This window comes from Pelobates fuscus, chromosome 11 (genome assembly GCF_036172605.1).
Source record: "Pelobates fuscus isolate aPelFus1 chromosome 11, aPelFus1.pri, whole genome shotgun sequence".
NCBI lineage: Eukaryota > Metazoa > Chordata > Amphibia > Anura > Pelobatidae > Pelobates > Pelobates fuscus.
This window is the reverse complement of record NC_086327.1, coordinates 122172245-122196311: the sequence shown is the minus strand read 5'-3', so window position 1 is coordinate 122196311 and position 24067 is coordinate 122172245. Positions and strand designations below refer to the sequence as shown.

Below are 24067 nucleotides of genomic sequence, written 5' to 3'. Positions count from 1 at the left end.
CAAGGCCGTGTCATCACCAGCACATACAGAGATAATATCGGTCACATATACCAAGGCCGTGTCATCACCAGCTCATACATAGATAATATCGGTCACATATACCGAGGCTGTGTCATCACCAGCACATACAGAGATAATATCGGTCATCATTAGCTCATACAGAGATAATATCGGTCACATATACCGAGGCCATGACATCACGGCTCATACAGAGATAATATCGGTGTCACATATACCGAGGCCGTGTCATCACCGGCTCATACAGAGATAATATCGGTCATATATACCAAGGCCGTGTCATCACCGGCTCATACAGAGATAATATCGGTCACATATACCGAGGCCGTGTCATCACCAGCTCATACAGAGATAATATCGGTCACATATACAGAGGCTGTGTCATCACCAGCTCATACAGAGATAATATCGGTCACATATACCAAGGCCGTGTCATCACCAGCACATACAGAGATAATATCGGTCACATATACCAAGGCCGTGTCATCACCAGCTCATACATACATAATATCGGTCACATATACCAAGGCCGTGTCATCACCGGCTCATACAGAGATAATATCGGTCACATATACCAAGGCTGTGTCACCACACGCTCATACAGAGATAATATCGGTCACATATACCAAGGCTGTGTCATCACCAGCACATACAGAGATAATATCGGTCACATATACCAAGGCTGTGTTAAAATAGGGAGAAACCAGGCATTCCACGTCATAGATACATGATGTCAGCATGAATGCCCCCTAGCTGAACACAGGGCATGAAGAGGGACTGGAGGCGGAGGCGTGGTATCGACTGAGGGAAAAGATGCAGTGCAGCAAGGGACGAGAAGAGCTGTGACACTACCATGTCTGCCACCATTAATATTTCCAAGTTTAAAGTTTCTTTTCTTGACTCATTCTGATGTCTGGCTTGAACATCGACTGAACCTCTTGTCCATGTCTCCATAATTGTATGTATTGATTTACTGTTACATGATTGGCTGATTAGATATTTGGGATTGTAGCTGTACCTATTTAAGTGGGGATACATTTAAACATTCTGATCTGATGTCTTTTTCTCATGAGTCGCACAGACCATTTGCGCTGTTCATGCTCTCGGCTCTGGAAATTCGAACTATAACCACTACCTGTAGCCATATCTTGAAGCGTATTCCCTAAAACAAAGGAGTTTTCCTGGTCAGAGATTCCTGCAAACCTTGTTTATACAGGTCCACTTGGACGCTGACCAGCACAAGTAAATGCATCAAAATTCAAACAGGTTTAATCACCATGACGAGAGAAGCTATTTGAATTAGTATATAAATCCCTGCTTAAGGAATTTCTTCAGTTGGAATTCCTGCTTTTACTTTTACTGGCATGTGCTTCCTACAACAGGGAGTCCCAATAAGTCACTCTGAGTTGTGGGTTTAATTGGTGCTTCGTCCATATCATCAGGTAAAGTGGGTATTCAGGGTCGAATTGTTCTATACGACCAACATTTGGTTGGCAGTGATACCTAGTTGCTAGTGTTACACACTGTTCTGACTTTGGAACCTTGTGTTGTCAATGAGAAGCCACCAGTCAGGGTTTATTCTGGTTCATGGGGCCCTCAGTTATGGTTATGATAGTAGAAGTACAACAGCCCTGTTCTCTCCAACATTTGGTTGGCAGTGATGCCTAGTTGCTAGTGTTACACACTGTTCTGACTTTGGAACCTTGTGTTGTCAACCAGAAGCCACGAGTCAGGGTTTGTTCGGGTTCGTGGGGCCTGCAGTTATGGTTATGATAGTAGGAGTACAATAGTCTTGTTCTCCATAATGGGGCAAACATTTTGCCCTTTTACTTTGGCCCCCACCGGGTGTCGAGCCTACTTTTAGGTTTCCTTAACTGCACTTGGCTTCTGTCGAGCTGCAGAAGCCAGATGCCAATCCCATCGCCATTTGTATCTGAGAGTTTCAGGTGAGCGCTCTCAGCCAATGAATGACATTCTGACAGTTCATCTCTATGGTTTTTCCCGATTCTGTGCAAAGAGTGAAGCAAGAAAAACCATACAGGTTTTTAAACACTGTCCGACCCATGTTGCATGTATATCGCTATCCTTTCATACACTAAAGGTAAAGATAGGTATTTCTCCTTTTTTTAAAAATTTTTTTTTTACATATACTTCATTTTGAAAAAAGAAACATTTTCAAAACGTAATGAAATTATTATTATATTAAAAATATTATAAATTATATTAAATGTTTTGAGCTGACAGTAATCCTTTAAAAAATCCGACAAAAATACGAAGACCAGAAAATAGCTCAAAATACTGCTATACTGTCTGTCTTAAAACTAAGCAAATTACAAGATGATATTTTTAATTGCTATTACTAAATAGTTTGCAATATCGATTAGCAGGGTTGCTCACCCCCTCAGACTGACTGACTGACCGCTGGATGTGGCAGAACATATTGCTTGTCTTGTCCTCTCAGCCTGATACTTTGTCACATCTGTGCAAATCTTCAAATTCTCAAGATTATCTGCAGTAAGGCCCTTTACACGGATAATTACATATAAAGTCTACTGGCAAACAGAATGACACTGCAGTAACCAGCTTAAAGTAAAAATAAAATCGTCTCAGAGAAGCAGAGGTTGAGAGAAAGTTCACAGCATAAAATTAAGCTTCAGGGACAAACATATCTGATGATTTTGATGGATGCCTATTTTAGATAGCTACAGACACTCCAAGGTCAATTTTTCACCAATTTTATAAAACATTTCAGAGATAACAATAAATAGTGACAGCGGCGGAACTAATGTAGAGAGGGCCCTGGTGTAAGAAAGTATTTTGGGCCCCACTCTCTAGCGCAAAAGTGGCCAAAAGGTAGATCTCCATCTGCCGCACACCTCCAACGATGCTATGCCAGCTGGGGATCTACCATTTGCCCATCCTTGAAAGGTTGTATTTGTGTGCATTCGTACAAGTTCCACAATGTTTTGTCAGCTGGGAATCTACAAGTTGTTCATCCTTGAAGAGTTGTACTTAGCAATGAGCAGTGTTTGTGTGTTTGTGTGTTTGTGTGAAATATGGGCATGTTTTTGTATGGAGTATGTGTGTGTGTGTGTGAATGTTGGTGTTTGAATGCAAATGTGCATTTGTATGTAGTGTATACACATGCAGATACATAGACACACATACAGATACACAGACACAAACACTGACATACATGCAAATACACAGACACAGAAACACACACTGACACATACAGACAGATACACACTGAGACATACATACACACACTGACACATGTATACACAGCTTGACACACAGATACACACACACAGATACAAACACTGACATATATACACACATTGACACACATACATGTCATAATGTTTATATTTGCAGCCACCCTTCTGTTAGCATACATTTTGTCTTCTGGACGGTGGTGTCAGGGTACCTGAGGCCTCTACCTCTAAGGGAGGTAGAGACTTGGTGGTTTATCCATCCAGGCGAGCTGTTTCCTCCGTTCCTCGCGGTCCATCCAGCCACTTAAACACCGGCCGCGAGGAATCCACATCCTTTTCTAGCAGGACGCTCAATACGTGACGTTATGACGCTATCACGAGCGATCTGTCACTCAAGTGTCCGATATCCAATCGGCACTTGTCAGAGGCGTGCTTACCATCCGGAGCCAGGGTATTTAAGCTTACTTCTCTCTCCAGCTCATTGCCCTGTCGTGGTTCTAGCTTGTCTAGTCACTCAGTGCTCTGGTATTCTAGTTTGCTCTATTTGGTTTTGCCTCGGCTTGTTGTACTTCCCTGCTTCTCTGTTCTCCCTTGACCCGGCTTGTCTCTCGCTTATCTGTCTTCCCGTTCCCTCGACCTCGGCTTGTCTCTGACTATTCTCTATTACTCTCGGTACGTTAGTCCGGCCATTCTAAGGCCCGGTATACGTACCTTTCCACTCTTTGTACTCTGCGTGTTGGATCCCTGTCCCGATCCTGACATTACGACAGGGCCAATGGATCCTGCAGGTACAAACAGTCAGCTTGGTTCTTCGGATCCCAGGTTTGACGCCATGGAGCATAGGATGGATCAGATGGCTTTGGCACTACAGGCACTTTTGTCTCGTGCTAGTAATCCACCTGAGGAGACACGTACTCCGTCTATTTCTCCTGCAGTCTCAGGTCTAGAGGTAGCCACTGTAGGCGCTTCTTCCCGTATTACCCCACCAGTACGTTATGGCGGGTCACCGGAGAGGTGTCGTGGCTTTCTGAACCAGATTAGCATCCATTTCGAATTACAACCCCGCTCTTATCCTACAGATAGAGCGAAGGTTGGATTTGTTATTACTTTACTCATTGAAAAAGCTTTGAGATGGGCCAATCCTTTATGGGAGAATGATAATCCACTAGTCTATAATTATAATGCCTTTGTAGCTGCGTTTAGAAGAACTTTTGACCCTCCTGGTAGAAAGGTCAATGCAGCTAGATTACTGTTGCGCCTTAGACAGGACAATCAAACACTTGTGGACTATGCACTAGAGTTCAGGTCCTTGGCGGCAGAAGTTAAGTGGAACGAACAGGCTTATATAGATGTGTTTCTGAATGGGTTATCAGATGTAATTCTTGACGAGGTCGCTACTAGAGAACTCCCTGAAAATTTGGAGGATTTAATCTCTTTTATATCTCGTATTGATGAACGCTTAAGAGAGAGGCAGAACACTCGAGATAGAACCCGTAGACCCTCCTTTAAACTAGCGCCTACCTTTCAAAATTCTGAGTTCGAGGACTTACGTATTCCTGAACCTATGCAGATAGGCAGTACTCATCTCACAGAGAGGGAGAGACAGTACAGGAGAAGGGAGGGTTTATGTATGTATTGTGGAGTCAGAGGTCATTTACGCCTAAATTGTCCCAATCGTTCGGGAAACGCTCGCACCTAAGTTCCTCTAGAGGACAGGCCTTGGGTGTTTCTACTTTGTCCTCTATTCACAACTACAAAGAGCTCAGGCTTCTGTTACCCGTTTCTTTAAAGTGGGAGAAGGGAGTAGTTAAGACTATGGCACTAATCGATTCTGGAGCTGCTGAGAGCTTTATAGATCAGGGTTTTGCTGCCAAGCATGCTATTCCATCCCAGTTAAAAGAGACACCACTGGCTGTTGAGGCCATCGATGGTAGACCGTTACTTGAGCCTGTTATTTTCCATGAGACCATACCGATTAACTTAACTGTTGGCATCCTACATAGAGAGGACATATCCTTACTGCTCATTTCTTCTCCGTCTATTCCCATAGTTCTGGGGTACTCCTGGCTGAGGAGGCATAACCCTATTATTAATTGGGAATCAGGGGAGATAGTTTCGTGGGGACAGAATTGTCAAGAGAAATGCTTGCGGAAGGTCTCACCTCTCGGCTTGACCAACACATCGACTAACTCTGACAATCCTACAGAGACACAAATTCCGTCTCAGTATCTAGATTTAAAGGCAGTATTTGACAAAAAGAAAGCCGATACCTTACCCCCACACAGGTCCTTTGATTGCAAAATTAACCTACTCCCTGGTACCATGCCTCCCAGAGGTCATGTATACCCATTATCTACAAAAGAGAACTCAGTTCTAGAGGAGTATATTCACGAGAATTTAGACAAGGGATTCATCAGGAGGTCCTCCTCCCCTGCCGGGGCTGGATTTTTTTTTGTTAAAAAGAAAGATGGTTCTTTGAGACCTTGTATTGATTATCGAGGCTTGAATAAGATAACCATTAAAAATGCCTACCCGATTCCCTTGATCACCGAACTCTTCGATCGTTTGAAGGGCTCTACAATTTTCACCAAGTTAGACCTCAGAGGGGCATATAACTTGGTGAGAATCCAGCAGGGACATGAGTGGATGACGGCATTCAATACTCGATATGGCCACTATGAATATACTGTTATGCCTTTTGGGTTATGCAATGCGCCAGCTGTATTCCAGGATCTGATAAATGAGGTTCTTAGGGAATTTCAGCAAGATTGCGTCATTGTATATCTAGATGATATACTCATTCATTCTAGTGAGATTGAGACTCATCACAAGCAAGTCAGGAGGGTTTTGCACAAGCTTCTCCAGCATGGCTTGTACTGCAAGTTGGAGAAATGTAGCTTTGATCAAACCCAGGTAACCTTTCTCGGCTATGTGATCTCTGGGGAGGGATTTAAGATGGATCCGGATAAGCTCCAATCCATTCTAGAGTGGCCTTTACCCAAAGGTCTTAAAGCCATACAGAGATTTATTGGTTTTTCTAATTATTACAGGCGCTTTATTAAGGGCTATTCTTCCATTATCGCACCTATCACTAATATGACCAAACAGGGGGCTGATACTAAGAATTGGACTACTGAAGCTCTCCTTGCGTTCAAAACTCTCAAGGAGCTTTTCGCTTCCGCTCCAATTTTAGTTCACCCCGACACTTCTCTGCCTTTTCTACTTGAGGTAGACGCATCAGAGACTGGTTTAGGTGCTGTCCTATCTCAAAGGTTGGGGGTTGATAAACCATTACATCCATGTGGATTTTTCTCTAAAAAATTGACCGGTACTGAAAGCAGATATGACATTGGTGACAGAGAATTACTAGCGGTTATCAAGGCTTTGAAAGAGTGGAGACATTTATTGGAAGGTACATTACATCCTGTTACCATTCTAACTGACCACAAAAATTTGTCTTATATCGGAGAGGCTAAGCGGTTGTCCTCCAGGCAGGCTCGTTGGTCGTTGTTTCTTACCCATTTCAATTACGTTCTGACTTACAGACCTGGGTCAAAGAATTCTAAAGCCGATGCGCTATCTCGCCAATATGAGCCCTCTGCTTCAGTTGAACCACTTATGTCCTCCATTGTACCCAAATGCAATATTATTGCTAATACCAGTCTCAAAATTCATTCTCCGCTACTTGACCAGATCTTGAAGTCACAACATCTAGCTCCCGGAAACACTCCTGAGGGCAGAAACTTTGTTCCTCCTGAACTTCAACTGGAGCTCTTACAGTGTTTTCACGAAAGTAAAATAGCTGGTCATCCTGGGATTCGCAAGACATACTCTTTGATATCCAAGGATTTCTGGTGGCCTTCACTTCGAAAAGATATTGAGGAGTTCGTCGCAGCTTGTGAGACTTGTGCCAAGACTAAACTACCTCATGCGTCTCCATGTGGCCTGTTACACCCCTTGGACATTCCTGAGAAACCTTGGTCCTGTTTGTCCATAGACTTTATCGTTGATTTGCCTGCTTCCAAGAGACAGACTGTTATTCTCACGGTAGTGGATAGATTTACTAAGATGGTCCATTTCGTGCCATTACCTAAACTTCCGACTTCTCCTGAATTGGCGGAGATTTTTGCAAGAGAGGTTTTTCGCCTACATGGGATTCCTTCGGAGATTGTTTCTGATAGAGGCTCTCAATTTGTCTCACGTTTCTGGAGATCCTTTTGTTCTCAAATGGGCATCAAATTGAACTTCTCCTCGGCCTATCACCCTCAGTCTAACGGAGCTGCTGAACGTACCAATCAAAAGATCGAACAGTATCTGCGTTGCTTTGTTTCCGAACACCAGGACGATTGGGTCGGTCTGATTCCTTGGGCGGAGTTCGCACACAATAACCTTGTTTGCGATTCAACTCGCTCTAGCCCTTTCTTCATGAACTATGGCTTTCATCCCTCGATTTTTCCTTCGGTTTCCTCTTCTCAGGGGATACCGTCGGTTGATGATCATGTCGCCAACCTGAAGAAATTATGGGATCAGACTCGGCAAATTCTGTTACATAGTTCCTCGTTGTTCAAGAAACACGCTGACAAGCATAGAAGAGCGGCTCCTGTTTTTGTTCCTGGGGATAGGGTATGGCTAAGTACTAAGAATATTCGACTAAAAGTTCCATCTATGAAATTTGCTCCTCGCTACATAGGCCCTTACAGGGTTCTCACTCGTATCAATCCGGTTGCGTATCGCCTTGCTCTGCCACCTGCCTTACGCATTCCTAACTCTTTTCATGTCTCCTTGTTGAAACCTCTTATTTGCAACAAATTCTCCTCTAAGGTCTCCTCGCCTCGTCCTGTTCAGGTGGAGGGTCGGGAGGAGTACGAGGTAAGCTCCATCGTTGATTCCAGAATTTCAAGGGGAAAATTGCAATATCTGGTCAACTGGAGGGGATATGGTCCTGAGGAGAGGAGTTGGGTACCTCAGGAGGACGTTCATGCTTCTCGCCTTCGCAGAGCATTTCACCTCCGCTTCCCATCTCGCCCCGGTTCCTTCCGCCCGGTGGGCGTATCTGAGAGGGGGGGTACTGTCAGGGTACCTGAGGCCTCTACCTCTAAGGGAGGTAGAGACTTGGTGGTTTATCCATCCAGGCGAGCTGTTTCCTCCGTTCCTCGCGGTCCATCCAGCCACTTAAACACCGGCCGCGAGGAATCCACATCCTTTTCTAGCAGGACGCTCAATACGTGACGTTATGACGCTATCACGAGCGATCTGTCACTCAAGTGTCCGATATCCAATCGGCACTTGTCAGAGGCGTGCTTACCATCCGGAGCCAGGGTATTTAAGCTTACTTCTCTCTCCAGCTCATTGCCCTGTCGTGGTTCTAGCTTGTCTAGTCACTCAGTGCTCTGGTATTCTAGTTTGCTCTATTTGGTTTTGCCTCGGCTTGTTGTACTTCCCTGCTTCTCTGTTCTCCCTTGACCCGGCTTGTCTCTCGCTTATCTGTCTTCCCGTTCCCTCGACCTCGGCTTGTCTCTGACTATTCTCTATTACTCTCGGTACGTTAGTCCGGCCATTCTAAGGCCCGGTATACGTACCTTTCCACTCTTTGTACTCTGCGTGTTGGATCCCTGTCCCGATCCTGACAGGTGGCTTGCAGGGCTGTCTTTTTTTCGCATGGGCACACTGGACACTTGCCCGGGGCCCCATAAGCATAGGGGCCCCACAGCTTTGCCCATGTTTCCAGGCCGACAGAGGAGATCCTTTGATCTCCCCTGCCAGCCCATGGAGAGCCGGCCCTGCTCAGTTGCTCGCTCTCCCTCACCGGCCCGAGAGGCCCTTTGTCTGTGACAGGGAGGGAGGAGGGAGCTGGAAGGAAGTTCTTCTCACAAGAAAGCTGATCATAGCGATGCCGCGTGTTGCCAAGTCAACGCTCCGACACAGAACTTACCTTGTGGGAGAAGTACAGGTAGCCTGCAGCCACAAGAGCTGCAAGTTAAAGAGCACCAATTACCACTGGACCACCAAGGCTGGCAGTGTCCCCCCTCCCTGAATAAAGGTAAGAAGAAGGGGGAGAGGGAGGCACAAATCTTTTACTAATTTTTTTTGCTGTGTATTCAGCAGTATGTGTGTATTCAGCACTCTGTGTATGTGTGTGTGTGTATTCATGTGTATTCAGAAGTCTGTGTGTGTATTCAGCAGTCTGTGTGTGTGTTCACCAGTTGGTGTGTGTGTATTCAGCAGTCTGTGTGTGTGTTCACCAGTTGGTGTGTGTGTATTCAGCAGTCTGTGTGTGTGTTCACCAGTTGGTGTGTGTGTATTCAGCAGTCTGTGTGTGTGTTCACCAGTTGGTGTGTGTGTGTGTATTCACCAGTCGGTGTGTGTATTCAGCAGTCAGTGTGTGTGCATTCAGCTCTCGGTGTGTGTGTATTCAGCAGTCTGTGTTTGCTGAGTATACACATAGACAGACTGCTGAGTATACACACAGACTGCTGAATACACACACCGACTGCTGAATACACACACCGACTGGTGAATACACACACCGACTGCTGAATACACACACACACACACACACAGACAGATTGCTGAATACAAACACACCGACTGCAGGAAACACACACAGACTGCTGAATACACACATAAACTGCTGAGTGTACACACATAGACAGACTGCTGATTATACACACAATTATACTGCTGAGTATACACACAGACAGACTGCTAAGTATACAGACAGACTGCTGAGTATACACACAGACAGACTGCTGAGTATACAAACAGACTGCTGAGTGCAAAGACTGCTGAAAACACAGTCTGTGTGTGTATTCAGCAGTCTGTGTATGTGTACTTTGCAGTCGGTGTGTGTATTCAGCAGTGTGTGTGTGTGTGTGTGTGTATTCAGCAATCTGTGTGTGTGTATTCAGCATTCTGTCTGTCGATAATTTACAATTTCATTCCTGTGAGTTGTTGTGTAGGTAGGGGCCTTTGTGCACTACTTTGCCCGGGGGCCTATAATGCTGTTAAGATGGCACTGGTGGCTTGCATGTGATTCTGCTGGCAGAGGCTGATATGTGTGGGCCCTGCAGCAGCTCACTCTTCTCCCCTCCCTCTTCCTGCTGCTGCTTGTGCCTCCTCCTTCCCCCCGCAGCACTCTCTTTCTCTGGGAAGAAGAAAGGCTGTCACTTCCTCCTAGCCGCACGCTATTACTGTCACGATCCCGGGGAACCCAACACGCTAACACACACACAGACACACACACAGAAAGTGTGCTGTACCGGTCCTTAGAGTGGCCGGGCTAAGCACACAAAGAATAGTCAGGAGACAAGCCGAGTAAGGGGAACCAGAAAACAGAATAACGAGAAACAAGCCGAGGTCAAAGGGTAGGAGAAAGTCACAAAGTCAGTATAACAAGCCAGAGGGTACGTAACCAGAAAGCACACGTTCACAATCGATACTATAAAGCAAAGACCACAACAGGGCACAGATAGACAGGAAAGGTAAGTATTTAAATCCTAGCCTGAATCCTGATTGGCTAACCACCAATCAGTATTAACAAACACACGTGGGGGATATCTATACCCCCCACTGTGTTTGTTGCACTGTAGCTTTAACGCCGGGTCACGTGAGTGACCCCGGCGCTTAGATAATAGGGCCGGCTCCCAGCGTGCAGCGTTAGACATGCTGCCGCTGGGAGGAGGAGAGGAGGACGCGAGCGGCGTGTCAGGAGGAGAGGACGCCGCTCGCTTAACGGTAAGGGGAGAGGGGACCGCGGGCGGCGACGGACCGAGGGTGAGTGCTGCGAGAGGATTGCAGCCTCCCCTCACCGCCGCCCGCGGAGCCCTGACAATTACAGTGTGACCTGGCCCCTCTTATGCAGTACCCATTGGGTGGTCTTAAGTGAATGGGCCACCTAATAGGCCCCTTAGTGTCCTGAACCTGGTGCAGCCACACTCGCGGCACCGGCAATAGTTCCGCCACCGGTAATGTGTGGCTTGTTGCCTGGGCCCCCCAGGATCGCCGAGCCGCTGACGACCATCATGGTTGTCACACCCTGATAGTGGCCCTGTGATTATATCTATCTAATATCTATCTATCTATTCGTCTGTCTGTCTGTCTACATTTCTGTCCATCTTTCTATCCTGTACAGAAATATTTATTGTCTACAAAAAATAGCATGTACATTTATATAGGTAGATATGATATAGATTAGTAGATAATGTTTTTTTCTGTATGTAAGCGTGATCCTGTCCTGTAGTTTTGGCTTATATCCTCCAGTCTTTGGCTTTCTTTACAGGCTGTGATAGCTGACATGTGTTCTATGTTATTAAAAGCATGTCTCTCAGCTGCTCGCCTTTTAATTACCCGTTATGAAAATCCTTGCTCTGCCTTTTCACTAAACTCTTTTTCCTGGCTCTTTATTAAGCAGCTTTAACAAAACGTTCCTAATACCCAATTTAGAGTTCTTCATGTGCCTACGCTAAAATTATGGCTGCCAACTTCATACACTGTGTATAAAATACACCGACAAACAAAATCTGTTCTGGGAGCTATAAAAAAAAAAAAAAAACTAAAATGCCATATGGGTGTAATTAGCACATTCATTCCCTTCTATACACACATACTCCCATCACAGGTGCCTACACTTCTATATAGTTCAAAATGCAGGCTTTGATTTTGTCAGGACAATGTATGGCCCCAGCACTCAGGAGGTTAGGCTTAATCTCACAAAGGCAAGGATTAGAAAGAACATTGACGTATTACTGGTCCTTAGAGGTGGTTTGGTTTGACATGGTGCCTTGGTTGTCAAAACAGCCTCAGATTAGTATAAGAGAGAGAGAATCTGTAAATGAGCGTTGACCAAGGGATATTGAGTAACACGTAATAATCGGAAAAACAAACCAAGGTCCAGGTGAACAAAAGACCGCAAAAATCAAGGACAAACTGCGTCAGATACCAAATAAACAATCACAATAGAACGTGCTCTCAGATAGCCAAATCAGAAACTAAGACAGGGCAAGGTTCTGTCCGTGGTGAGGGTTTACATGGGTAGAGACTTCTATTCATTGGCCAGCGATGCCGAAAGATACAATGTTGCACGAATGATGCAACGGGCCGTGAATCAGAACAGTCGTGCAGGCTAGGCGACAGCATAAAGTTGTGCATGGGTGTAGTGTACAGCATTGTGAGTTACAGCGTTGTGTCTCATGGCATCTCAGAGAGGGTGTAACTTTCACAAGTACTGAGACAAATACTGAGGAAGCCACTTGCAAGCCACATCCATGTCCATTGGCTACATGTCTCGCGTGCAGCTTCTAGGGTCCCAGTCACATAATTTGACAAATGGACCAAGGTATAATAAATTAGTTTTTTTTTCATGCTCTTTTACTGAGTTATTGTGATAACAAGATAAATGTTGAATGGAAGTATTATAGTGCATAATTAAAGATTATATCTTGAAATGGTAAAAAAAAAAAAAAAAAAAAAACAATACACATAGGTTTATACAATAAACACTGCATGATAGTGAATTGGAAAATTAATAGCAAAAATTAGAAAAAACAGTCAATTATTTGTTTTAAACAAAACAAAAACATTGTCTATATCAGCTATAGTCATGGTTGAGCTGTTTTAGCATTCATTCAATAAACTAACTGAAACACTTTGTTATATATACTCTCGTTCAACATGAACCAGGCTTTTAGGAGGAAACTACACAAATTTAGAATTACAGTCATGTACACCCTCCTCCCTCTGGACATGCCCTCCAGTGTAATAAAGGTCCCCCCTTATTCTAGAATACTAATTCCCTTTAACCCCTTAAGGACACATGACATGTGACTTGTCATGATTCCCTTTTATTCCAGAAGTTTGGTCCTTAAGGGGTTAAAGGGACAATCCAGGCACGCAGACCACTTCTGCCCATTGGAGTGGTCTGGGTGCCAACTCCCACTACCCTTAACTCTGCAAGTGTACTTATTGCAGTTTTTTATAAACTGCAATAATTACACTTGCAGGGTTAACTCCACCTCTAGTGGCTGTCTACTAGACAGTCACTAGAGGGCATTTCCTGCTTCATAGCACAGAAAACCTGTGCTAGAGCGTTGCTGGACGTCCTCACGCTGTGTGAGGACCTCCAGCATCGCTTAATTCCCCAGAGGAAAGCATTAAAAAACATTTTCAATGCTTTCCTACAGAGAGCTCTAATGTACATGCGTGGCATTGCTGTGCATGCGCATTAGGTCTCCACGGCCGGCGGACGGGATCAGTCTCGCCCACCGGCCCACGTAATGAAGAGGAGGAGCAGTGGCGACCCGAAACCACCGCCGAGGGACATCGGCGGGGGACTCAGGTAAGGGACTGAAGGGGTTTTCACCCCTTCAGCAACCAGGGATTGGGAGGTGTGAGGGAGAGGAGACGTGCAGTGCCAGGAAAACGGATTGTTTTCCGGGCACTGGAGAGTCCCTTTAAGTCACACTATGACCTTATTCATGATAATCTATAGCAGAGGTGAGATCTGTGCTTATGAATTATAAAGAAGATCTCTGCCTGTTATATATTTGGGAGATGAGATCTGTGCCTGATATATATTTGGGAGATGAGATCTGTGCCTATTATATATTTGGGAGATGAGATCTGTGCCTATTATATATTTGGGAGATGAGATCTGTGCCTATTATATATTCGGGAGATGAGATCTGTGTCTGATATATATTTGGGAGATGAGATCTGTGTCTAATATATATTTGGGAGATGAGATCTGTGTCTGATATATATATATATATATATATATATATATATATATATATATAGTTAGAAGAAGAAATCAATGACATGTTATATATATTTGGAAGATGCGATCTGTGCCTGTTATTTATTTGGGATATGAGATCTGTGCCTGTTATTTATTTGGGAGATGCGATCTGTGCATGTTATATATTTGGGATATGAGATCTGTGCCTGTTATTTATTTGGGATAGGAGATCTGTGCCTGATATATCTATATATATATATATATATAGTTAGAAGAAGAAATCAATGACATGTTATATATATTTGGAAGATGCGATCTGTGCCTGTTATATATTTGGAAGATGCGATCTGTGCCTGTTATATATTTGGGATATGAGATCTGTGCCTGTTATATATTTGGGATATGAGATCTGTGCCTGTTATTTATTTGGGATATGAGATCTGTGCCTGTTATTTATTTGGAAGATGCGATCTGTGCATGTTATATATTTGGGATATGAGATCTGTGCCTGTTATTTATTTGGGATATGAGATCTGTGCCTGATATATATGTTTGGAAGAAGAGATATATGAAATATGTGGGAGATGGTTGCAACACTCCCCTCCGCAGGCTGCCAGCAGGGATTCCATTATAAAACAGTCTGCGGTGCGGTACCTAAAGGGTTCTGTTACCAAACTTAGAGGGTCATTCACGAGTGTGGCTTGTTGAGAAATCAAAGTAAATTCAATGTGAATTTAAAATTTTAGGCAGATGTAGATGGCAATGTCCTCTAGTGCAAGTCATGCTTTCATCTCGGATATTTTGGTCTAACATTTAAAAGTCACTTTGAATTCACTTTGAAACCCTGACAGCTCACACTTTAATGAATGACCCTAATTCAGAATCGTTTAGCTCACACAACCATTAAAATTGTTAGGAAACCATTCTGTCTGCTCTATTCCTGTCTCTTCTCTGAGAATCGTGATTGCAATGGAAAACGTATGTCAGATTTCCCAGCAGCACTGCTATAAATAGTAGAATGTAAAAGGGATACGTATAATAGTGAGGCAGTGCTGAGAGTAACTTATTCCGTGGATTCAGGCATAAAAAGCACCCTCTTTAAGACTGTGCCTGACCTTGTTTTAACCATCTGACAACCAGGGGGGTTATTCTCTAAGTAATGGTGAAAATTAAAATGTACGGCAGGATTTATATCAAAATAACTGATTCCCAAACGTTTGGAAGTTGGTTGTCAATTCACTATGTCACTGTTTAGTCAATAATCCCTTCATATATTTGCAATGAAATCAAGGCTCAAACACAGCCGCAACAACGTTTCACCTAAAAGCTACCTTTACACAGGACAGACACATTTCCAAACGGTCACAGGATTTAAAGGTGCCATACCTATCCTCCCTAATACACAAATATGTCCCGTTAAGGCCCCTGCACTCTGCTGAAGACCTACGTCTTTCCTCTGTCCGTACTCCCACGTCTGATGCTCGCCTCCAAGACTTCTCCAGGACTGCACCTTTTCTGTGGAACTCCCTCCCTTCTCCAATAGACTTTCACCCAGCCTCCAGTCCTTCGAAAAATCTTTGAAAACACACTTCTTCAGGAAGCGGGTTTTCGTCCCCCTCCCCCCATGACTCCTCCCCTGCAACTGTCAAAAATAACCTACTAAGTTTCTGGCAACCTATTTCATTATCCTACTTATACCCTTTGTGTCACTATACCCCGCTACCTCTAGCATGTAAGCTCATTGAGCAGGGCCCTCAACCCCTCTGTGCCTGTGTGTCCAACTTGTCTGCTTACAATTACATGTCTGTTTGTCCACCATTGTACAGCGCTATGGAACTTAATGGCGCTATATAAATAAAATAATAATAACAATAATGAGCTCCTGTAAGCCAAGATCGGGACCATTTGCTGTGCATACTTCTTAATTATTCCTCCCTCCGACCACTGTTCAGATTAGCAAAACCTCACTAGTTATCACTACCAGTCACTTACGTTTAATTACCTGTAGTTTCACCAGGGATTTCTTAATGTCTTGGTCAGTAAACGGTTAATTTAACTAAATGGAATTTTTCAATTCACTACAATTTGGTTTGGAGTTAATTCACTCGTATGTCACAACAATGAAATATGTAGTCAGCCTCCTTTCTACCCCAACTACACCAACCATAAAAACAAACAAACAAACAAAACAAAAAAAACATTAATAATTTACTGCAAAAAATAAATAAAAATGAACCCAACCCTGATATGCTCATAGCAAGACGTACATTAATAGCAGCAATAACTTATATTTAAAAAAAAAATGTCAGAAATTTCAAGGAGCTGTAGTCGTTGGTGCCTTTTCTAAAATTGCAAAACGTTTCAAAGAACAATTAAATCAGATGCCACACATGGAGCCAAAAAAGGGTCAAGTGGCAAAGCACGGCTTGCAAAAAGCGTTATTAAAACGATAAATTAGCTCACTTACATTGTTCATTTCTATAAAGTTGTTTGCTCTGTGTGAGTTGAGTTTTCCTGGTCCTCTCATGTATTGTTGAGTACTGTTGTTTTTGCATTCCTGATTGGATTCCTACACTTGGTGCGGCACTCCCTCTATATTCCTGACTAGGTTATGGGACAAGAGGTCCCCTGTCTCCATTCCTCCAATTCCTTGAAGAAGTAGTATTAGAATTGAGAAGAGACCACAGAGTAAGAAATAGGGGACTGGGAGTAAATGTGTGCAAATGTGTGTCACGCCGGGTCAATGCAAAGCACAGCAAAAGGCTGAGAGCTAAACCTGTGTGTCCTTCCGAAGGATGCGATCAAGTTTAATGCAGAGACCTTTAATTTGCTGAACTTGCACCTTCCAGATTTATCTCATGAATCTTTGGGCTGATTGCTATTTAGGATAAGGTGCTTCTCTCTGGACCTTTACATCTCTGCATTGGGTTAGCAGCTGAAACTCACCAAAACAGCATAGAGCTATGTCTTTCAGTGTACTCAGTGCCCTGACATACTGGCGATGGTCCCCAGAACTATTCTACCTAAAGCCGATCTGCTTACGTCCAAGTCTGCTATGCCTCAATGTACAATTTCATTCTGTTTTACTTCACTATCCGTCTGCTCTGCCTCAAGTCTCAGTACTAGACTGTTTTGTCTCTACCTAACGTTCGTGTCTGTTTTATTTTATTTAATAAACCTCAGTTCCAGCCCAAATTGTTTCAGTTACCCTAGAGTGCCTGTCTCTTCCATCCTACTAGAACACCATCTGTTTGGCTGGTACCTTCCTGCTTGCCACAATGGGCCACATTGTCCAGTTTGTATTTATTTTTCTTTGACGTCATTGCTAAAACACCCATTTACACATTCTCCACTGCCATGTTTGCCAGCTGCCGATGTAATGTTACCCTCGGTATGACTCCTACTAACTCAGTATGACTCAAACGATTCCCCTTTGGACGTACTCATTAGACATGAAAACCTGTCAGTCTTAATTCACACCCTCTGCGTTGTACTTCAATACAATATAGAATTTAGCATATAAAATAACTGATCTATAGACATATCTCTATAGAATAGTATAAGACATACAAAAACATACCACGTTTTTCATTGGCTTAAAATTTGAAATTCACGTTGAATTCCCTTTGAATATTCTATAATTCATGCTTTAGTGAATAAGCCTGGCACTCACTTGAGAGAACAAATACTAATGAGGTTTGGGACCCAGTGATTTCCCCAAATGTGAGTTGCTTTCTCCTATTTACTAAATGTACACATCTCATGTAACAGTTCCTGACATAAGACATCACAAAAAGGCAAAGCAATGTGTGAACGTAACCTAAATGATATCTGCAATCAGATGCGAATTATAGATATTTACATTATCCAAGTTTTCTCAGAAATGTTTAAATATATAATAATAAAAAAACAAACTGTACAGAGCATTTATTATCCAGTTGCAATTGAAAAAAAAAAGTTGCCATAAAAATGCATTGAGTGTAAAAAACAATAAATATACAATAATAAATGTTTAATCTAGCATTGCCTATTTGCCATTATTATTATTATTTTATTATTTATATAGCGCCATCAGATTCCGTAGCGCTGTACAATAGGTAAACTAACAGGCATGTAATTGTAACCAGACAAGTTGGACACACAGGAACAGAGAGGTGGGGGCCTTGCTCAATGAGCTTACATTCAACTGTAGACAGGACACTATTATTTTATACTATAGTGAATAAAATGAGCGCAGTAAATATCACTTGCACTAAACACCGTGCTAAAAACAAACAGCACTGTGAGATCAGTCCACGTGCTAGAAAAGTTCTGACATGAGAATACATTTCCATATTAATGAAAAATACGAAAAACTTGAAATTTGACGGGTGAAATACTACTAGTGCGAAATACATTTTGTACAATTTCTACTTTTTATTTTGCATTTTGCCAGCACATGCCTCCCATTGTAGTTAACGCTGAAACTGGCACTGCTCCGCTAATTGTGGATACATTCTGAATGTCACGGTCACCCTGTACATGGTAATACATGCTTGCTGAATGAATGGCATCATATTGCAATGGGTGTCTGAAGAGCCCGGGCTGAGTACTTTGTGTCGGTGTACATACACAGACATAAGGCATATTTACTAAGTAACGGCTGTAAAAGCATTTGTAAACGTGTAAATAAAATGATACCTTTTCTGTTTTTAAGGTCGCAGCTTCGCATTGCAGGACTGTCCACAAGGAATGAGTTATTCACAAGACAAGCCCTGTATACCAACTCCTGGGATTATAAATAGACCACTGTGAAAATCCTGCTCCTTTCCTCTATTTGCTCCCTCCTTCCCCCACACACTCTCTTTCATTGCTTTTTCTTCCTCATTCTGTAGTTTTTTTTCTGGCCTCATTTCGTATTTTCTTCAAATTTACAATTCCTTTGCTAGAACTTTTCTGGACTTTTTTTTGTAGTTCCTAACAATTTCAGTGGTCATGAGATGGTTAACATTTCCTCGAGCCAGCAGATACTGAAAGGGTTAATCCTTCCACTACCTACCTTTTCAGTTTCTCTCGTTCTTTTTGACAAATTATTGTTCCTTTTGTATTTCTGTTCTTTTTTTTTTTTCTTTTTTCATTCACTCCACTGTCTGGTTTTGTGCCGAAGGACAAGAAACATGGCCCAGACACATGTAACAGCTGTGATTCTCCCAGACGCAGGAATTCTAAGCTTGGCGGAGGCCAAGTAACGAGAATTGAGATGCTGGACAAATTAAAGGGGTGGGGGTTAAACAGTGACTGCTCCTTTTAGTCAACACAGAATCCTTATCATAAAATAATGAAACAAACTACAAGGACTTTGCACTAGCTTTGCACTAGCTTTGGTGACTTTGGTGGCTGCAACCTACAACTCTATTAAAACCCTTCAGCCTCCTATCAAAATAAAGGTTTATATAGCCAGACATATTCTGCAGCGCTGCACAATATATCAATGATTCAGTCAAGGCAAATAAAGAATGTGAAATATGAAAAATAGAGTAGGAAGGTAATAAAGATAAAGACATATCGGAGATAGAGGGCGGTGGGATGGCAGATTATGTTGTGCAAGAAAAGGATTAGTGGTAAAGATAGCGTATTAATTGCCTTTAACGGTAGGATGGATTTACTGTGACAATGGATAAAACTGGCACATCCTAAAGGCCAAAGATAAATATCGGCCAATAATAATCAGAAAAAACATTTGAACAAACAACAAAACAAACCAATCAATGTGGGGCATACGTAGACATGAACCAGGACAGACTAGGGTCCAGCAGACACAGTATCATCTGAATGCACAATGCGTATACCATTATAGGTGTCACTGTCTTTAAATTATGTATGGGTGGAGCATCAGGTGATGAAGAACACACAAAATCCCATCTCCAGTACTTAAAAGAATAGCTCTTATTATACCAAGAAAAGGCACGATTACCTGGGCCTCAGCTGCGCATCCCATTCTACCCTGGGCCTGGAGAACCAAAGTATTTGCAAACTTCTTGCCATAGTGGCCGAAACCACATCTGGAATACGTTGTCCATTCATATCGAGTGGACTTCGTTCCAGCCACTGAGCATTGAGAGGATTCTGCTTTATTGGTGAACTGTATATCAAATTACCAAATGACACAGACCCCACATCAAACCAAACTTTGTTTTTTACAGACGGTAGATAAAACCCATCAATGTTTCTACAGACAGGCTTGTCTGCATTACGATTATATCCTAAAATGATGTACTGGATCCCAGCTTTATATGTAAAACCAAACGCAGATAAATGCTAAATCAACTATGAGCCTTCTTTCGCAAATATAGAGGCAGAAAAATAATGTCCTCTTTTGACTTTACTTTTGACTGTATTCTGCCCCTGGAGCCATTTGTATGTGTAATTAAACAAAACCAGACATCTCTGACATTGAAATCAATATCCAGCATCTTCTTTTTGTTATTTCAGAAAGCAACGTATTCTGCTGAAGCTTATTAAACGATGTAAGTATATATGGCATGATCTTAGACCATAAAAAAATATGAATCAAAAAATACTAAGACACAGCTCATGTTTAACTCTCACCCCACATATTTCACTTGTTCAAATGTTATTGTATTGCATTGAATAACTTGTAACTCACCTCTTACCTACCTTACGTCCCTTCTGGATAATCTTACATTGGAAAACCACACATCACCTGATATGCAACTAAAGAACTTTAAATGATCTGTCTAACACAGCTAATCTATCTCATATAAACACTGCATGTTGACTGATACCACACCTACCATACACATCATTTTCAGTTAGCTCGACTCCACCTTCATCAAATACTTCAGGGATTTTGAGGTTTTGAGACCAGTTTGTGTCCGTAGTGTGTCGTAGTTCTTGAACAACACTCCACCATTCACACAAGACTCAAACAGCTCCCTGGGTGACTGTGCTTCTCGGAAACCATATTTCATAACTGGCATGGCAAAGGTTAACCCACACTAAAATGGTCATTGGCAGGGATCCCCCCAAAAAAACTACACTCACCCTTTGATCTTACAGTCCACATTAGATACACGAGCATGGATAAAAGTTGGAACAATGTATCCACATCTTTATTCCACTGTATAAACAATTGATCTATAGAATACTCTTCCATTGTGTTTAGCAAAGTAATACATTAAAGGGACACTGTAGTCAACAAAACAACTTTAGCTTATTGAAACAATCTGGGTATCCCTCCAGTCTCACGGCTCAATTCTCTAAATTACTTTTGTTTCTGTTTATGCAGCCCAAACCACACCTCCCCTGGATGTGACTCACACAGTCTGCATGAAAAAAAGGTTTACATTTTTCAAACAGATGTTAACTTACTTTAGAACTGTTTATCTAAACTGTTTATTGACTTTTAATCACTTACAGGAGGCTCCTGTAAGGCCTAACAAGCTATTAACAGAACAGTAGATGAGAAATTCTATTCTATTCTATTAAACAGAATTTACTATAAAAGGAAATTAAATATTAGATCTCACTTTACAAGAAATGTTTAGGCTTTGTCACATGCAGGGAGCTGTGGCTGGGGCTGAATAAACAAAGTGACTTAACCCCTATAGACTGTAAGCTCGTTTGAACAGGGTCCTCTTCAATCTATCGTTCCTGTAAGTTTTCTTGTAATTGTCCTATTTATAGTTAAATCCCCCCTCTTTTAATATTGTGAAATGCTGCGGAATCTGTTGGCGATATATATATGGTGATGATAATAATAACAACATCAACTCCTAAATGGCAGAGAATTGAGTCGCGAGATTGCAGGGGCATGATCTTTACACCAAAACTGCTTCATTAAGCTAAAGTTGTTTTGGTGACTATAGTGTCCCTTTAAATAACTCCCGCCTTACTCCTCCCTCCCTGCCCCTACCCATCAATAAAGAAGAAATGTGAAACCCAATATATTTTTCATTTTCAATACGGCCTATTGGACAGTATGTCTATATTCACTTTAAAGGTAACTTCAAAATTGTTAAAGCAATAAACATCAAATTGTAGTGAATTAAAAAATTAAACTGGAGCACTTTGTCAAGCACATCCGATTTAGCAAACTTCTTCAGCTGATCTATAATACGGCTTGAATTGTTCACTTTGATTCCCAGTTCACTGCAGTTGAGTGTTTAGAGAATAAACCCCAAAGTAATCCCCCCATCTTCCTAACTAGCTCACAGTTACAGACCATTACATTGAGCTTGATGAGGGACATGAGTGCTATTCTGTGTCAGCTTGAGAATAATCTGTTACTGTTAAAGAATGTCAGTGCCCATGATGGCTATTCTTGGCAAAACACATAATGGTAACACACTCAGGGACATTGTTTGCGCTAGGCTGACAAGGCCTGGGTATAACGCGGCCGAAGGGAGGGGAAGCAAGATTCATTGTTTTATGTGTACGCAGATTTTGTGAGAGGTAGGTGATCGTGTGTGAAAGGTGCCCTACTCCAGAAGAGTTGCTGATAGTTTTATAAAGTGGCCGCTAATCTCACAAGAACCAAGGCCTTGATTTAATACATGGGTAAGCTTTTCAAAAGATGTAATATTTTTGGATAAACAAATGAAATTAATATTAGGTCAATATATTTTCCATTTGTAATATTTAATATTTTTCGATATATTGAGATACAATATAATTTCTGATATTTTAATATTGCGAAAAAAAATATTTAAAAAGCTAAGCCAAAAACATGAAATCATTTGAAAAGTTTATACAAAAGTAGTAAATTGAGGTCTAAGCAGGCAATATCATGGCTCTAACCCACTGGCTCAAGTCTCAAGAAATAAAAAGGAAATCATTCGTATGTGCAGACAAAATATCTCTAATAAAATACTTTGCAGTTCTGATCCCTTTAAACACGTTTAGAATTTGTATTATCTTCATGGAACAACCCACACACTTAAAGCAAACAGTGAGGTTTAACAGGACTTGACATTTTGATACATTAATTGTGGTACATTCCCCTGTCTGTCAGTCAGACAACTAGTCTTGTTACTTCCTGGTTTGGTTAGCTCAGTGGAGCTAAACTCAAGAGGCAACAAGTGCCCAAAGCACCTGCCTTGCAAAGACTTGCATTTTGAAGTCTGATTGGATAGCCACAGGAAATATGGGTGGGGCTAGAAGGGGAATGCTTGCAAAGGCTGCATACAAGAGTTCTGTAGCTTTTGAAAAATATGTATTTTAGATAATACCCCCAATGCAAAAATGCATACTTAAGGCATGCATGTTTTTTTTGGTGTTAAGTCTACTAAACAGTGATTTGTAAAACTTTTTTTTTGGTTGGGGGGGAGGGTAGTGGCGTGTCACTTTAACCACAACACAGGTTAACCCATTAAGGACTCAACTTCTGGAATAAAAAGGAATCATGACGGAATATTTACGTTGTGTGTCCTTAAAGGGAATCTCCAGTGCCAGGAAAACAATCCGTTTTCCTGCAACTGGAGGTTCCCTCCCACCCCCCAATCCCCAGTTACTGAAGGGATGAAAACCCCTTCAGTCACTTACCTGAGGCAGCGACGATGTCCCTCGTCGCTGTCTCCTCCTCCGCGCCGCTCCTCCTACTGTCTCCGTCGGCCGGTAGGCGAGACTGATCCCGCCCACCGGCCGAGGAGACCTAATGCACATGCGCATTAGATCTCCCCATAGGAAAGCATTGATAACGAATTTCAATGCTTTCCTATGGGGATTTGAGCGACGCTGGAGGTCCTCACACAGCGTGAGGACGGCCAGTGACGCTCTAGCACAGATAATCTGTGCTATAGACTAGGAAGTTCCCTCTAGTGGCTGTCTAGTAGACAGCCACTAGAGGTGGAGTTAACCCTGCAAGGTAATTATTGCAGTTTATAAAAAACTGCAACAATTACAGTTGCAGGGTTAAGAATAGTGGGAGTTGGCACCCAGACCACTCCAATGGGCAGACGTGGTCTGGGTGCCTGGAGTGTCTCTTTAAGGGGTTAATTCTCCTATTGCATTGCTGTCCATTACAACAGCTTGGTTTGGTTTATGTGTGGTTTCCTGGTGTTTGTGAGCAAAGAAACCACAGAAAGGGCTGGTCTGC

The 24067-nt window shown here is 42.4% G+C and overlaps 1 protein-coding gene across 2 annotated transcripts in view; it reads right to left on the bottom strand.

The window, feature by feature from the left end:
* The window catches only part of LOC134577551 (FXYD domain-containing ion transport regulator 6-like), a 120664-nt gene that overhangs the window by 44941 nt on the left and 51656 nt on the right, over positions 1–24067 (bottom strand). The window contains exon 1 of one of the 2 annotated variants that reach the window (XM_063436337.1): positions 18652–18755. The exons of the other annotated variant lie outside the window; for it this stretch is intronic. Coding sequence (XP_063292407.1) covers positions 18652–18682 — 31 coding nt within the window. The 5' untranslated portion in view covers positions 18683–18755. Of the gene's footprint in view, positions 1–18651; positions 18756–24067 lie in introns of those variants that run through there. 2 annotated transcript variants of the gene reach the window in all.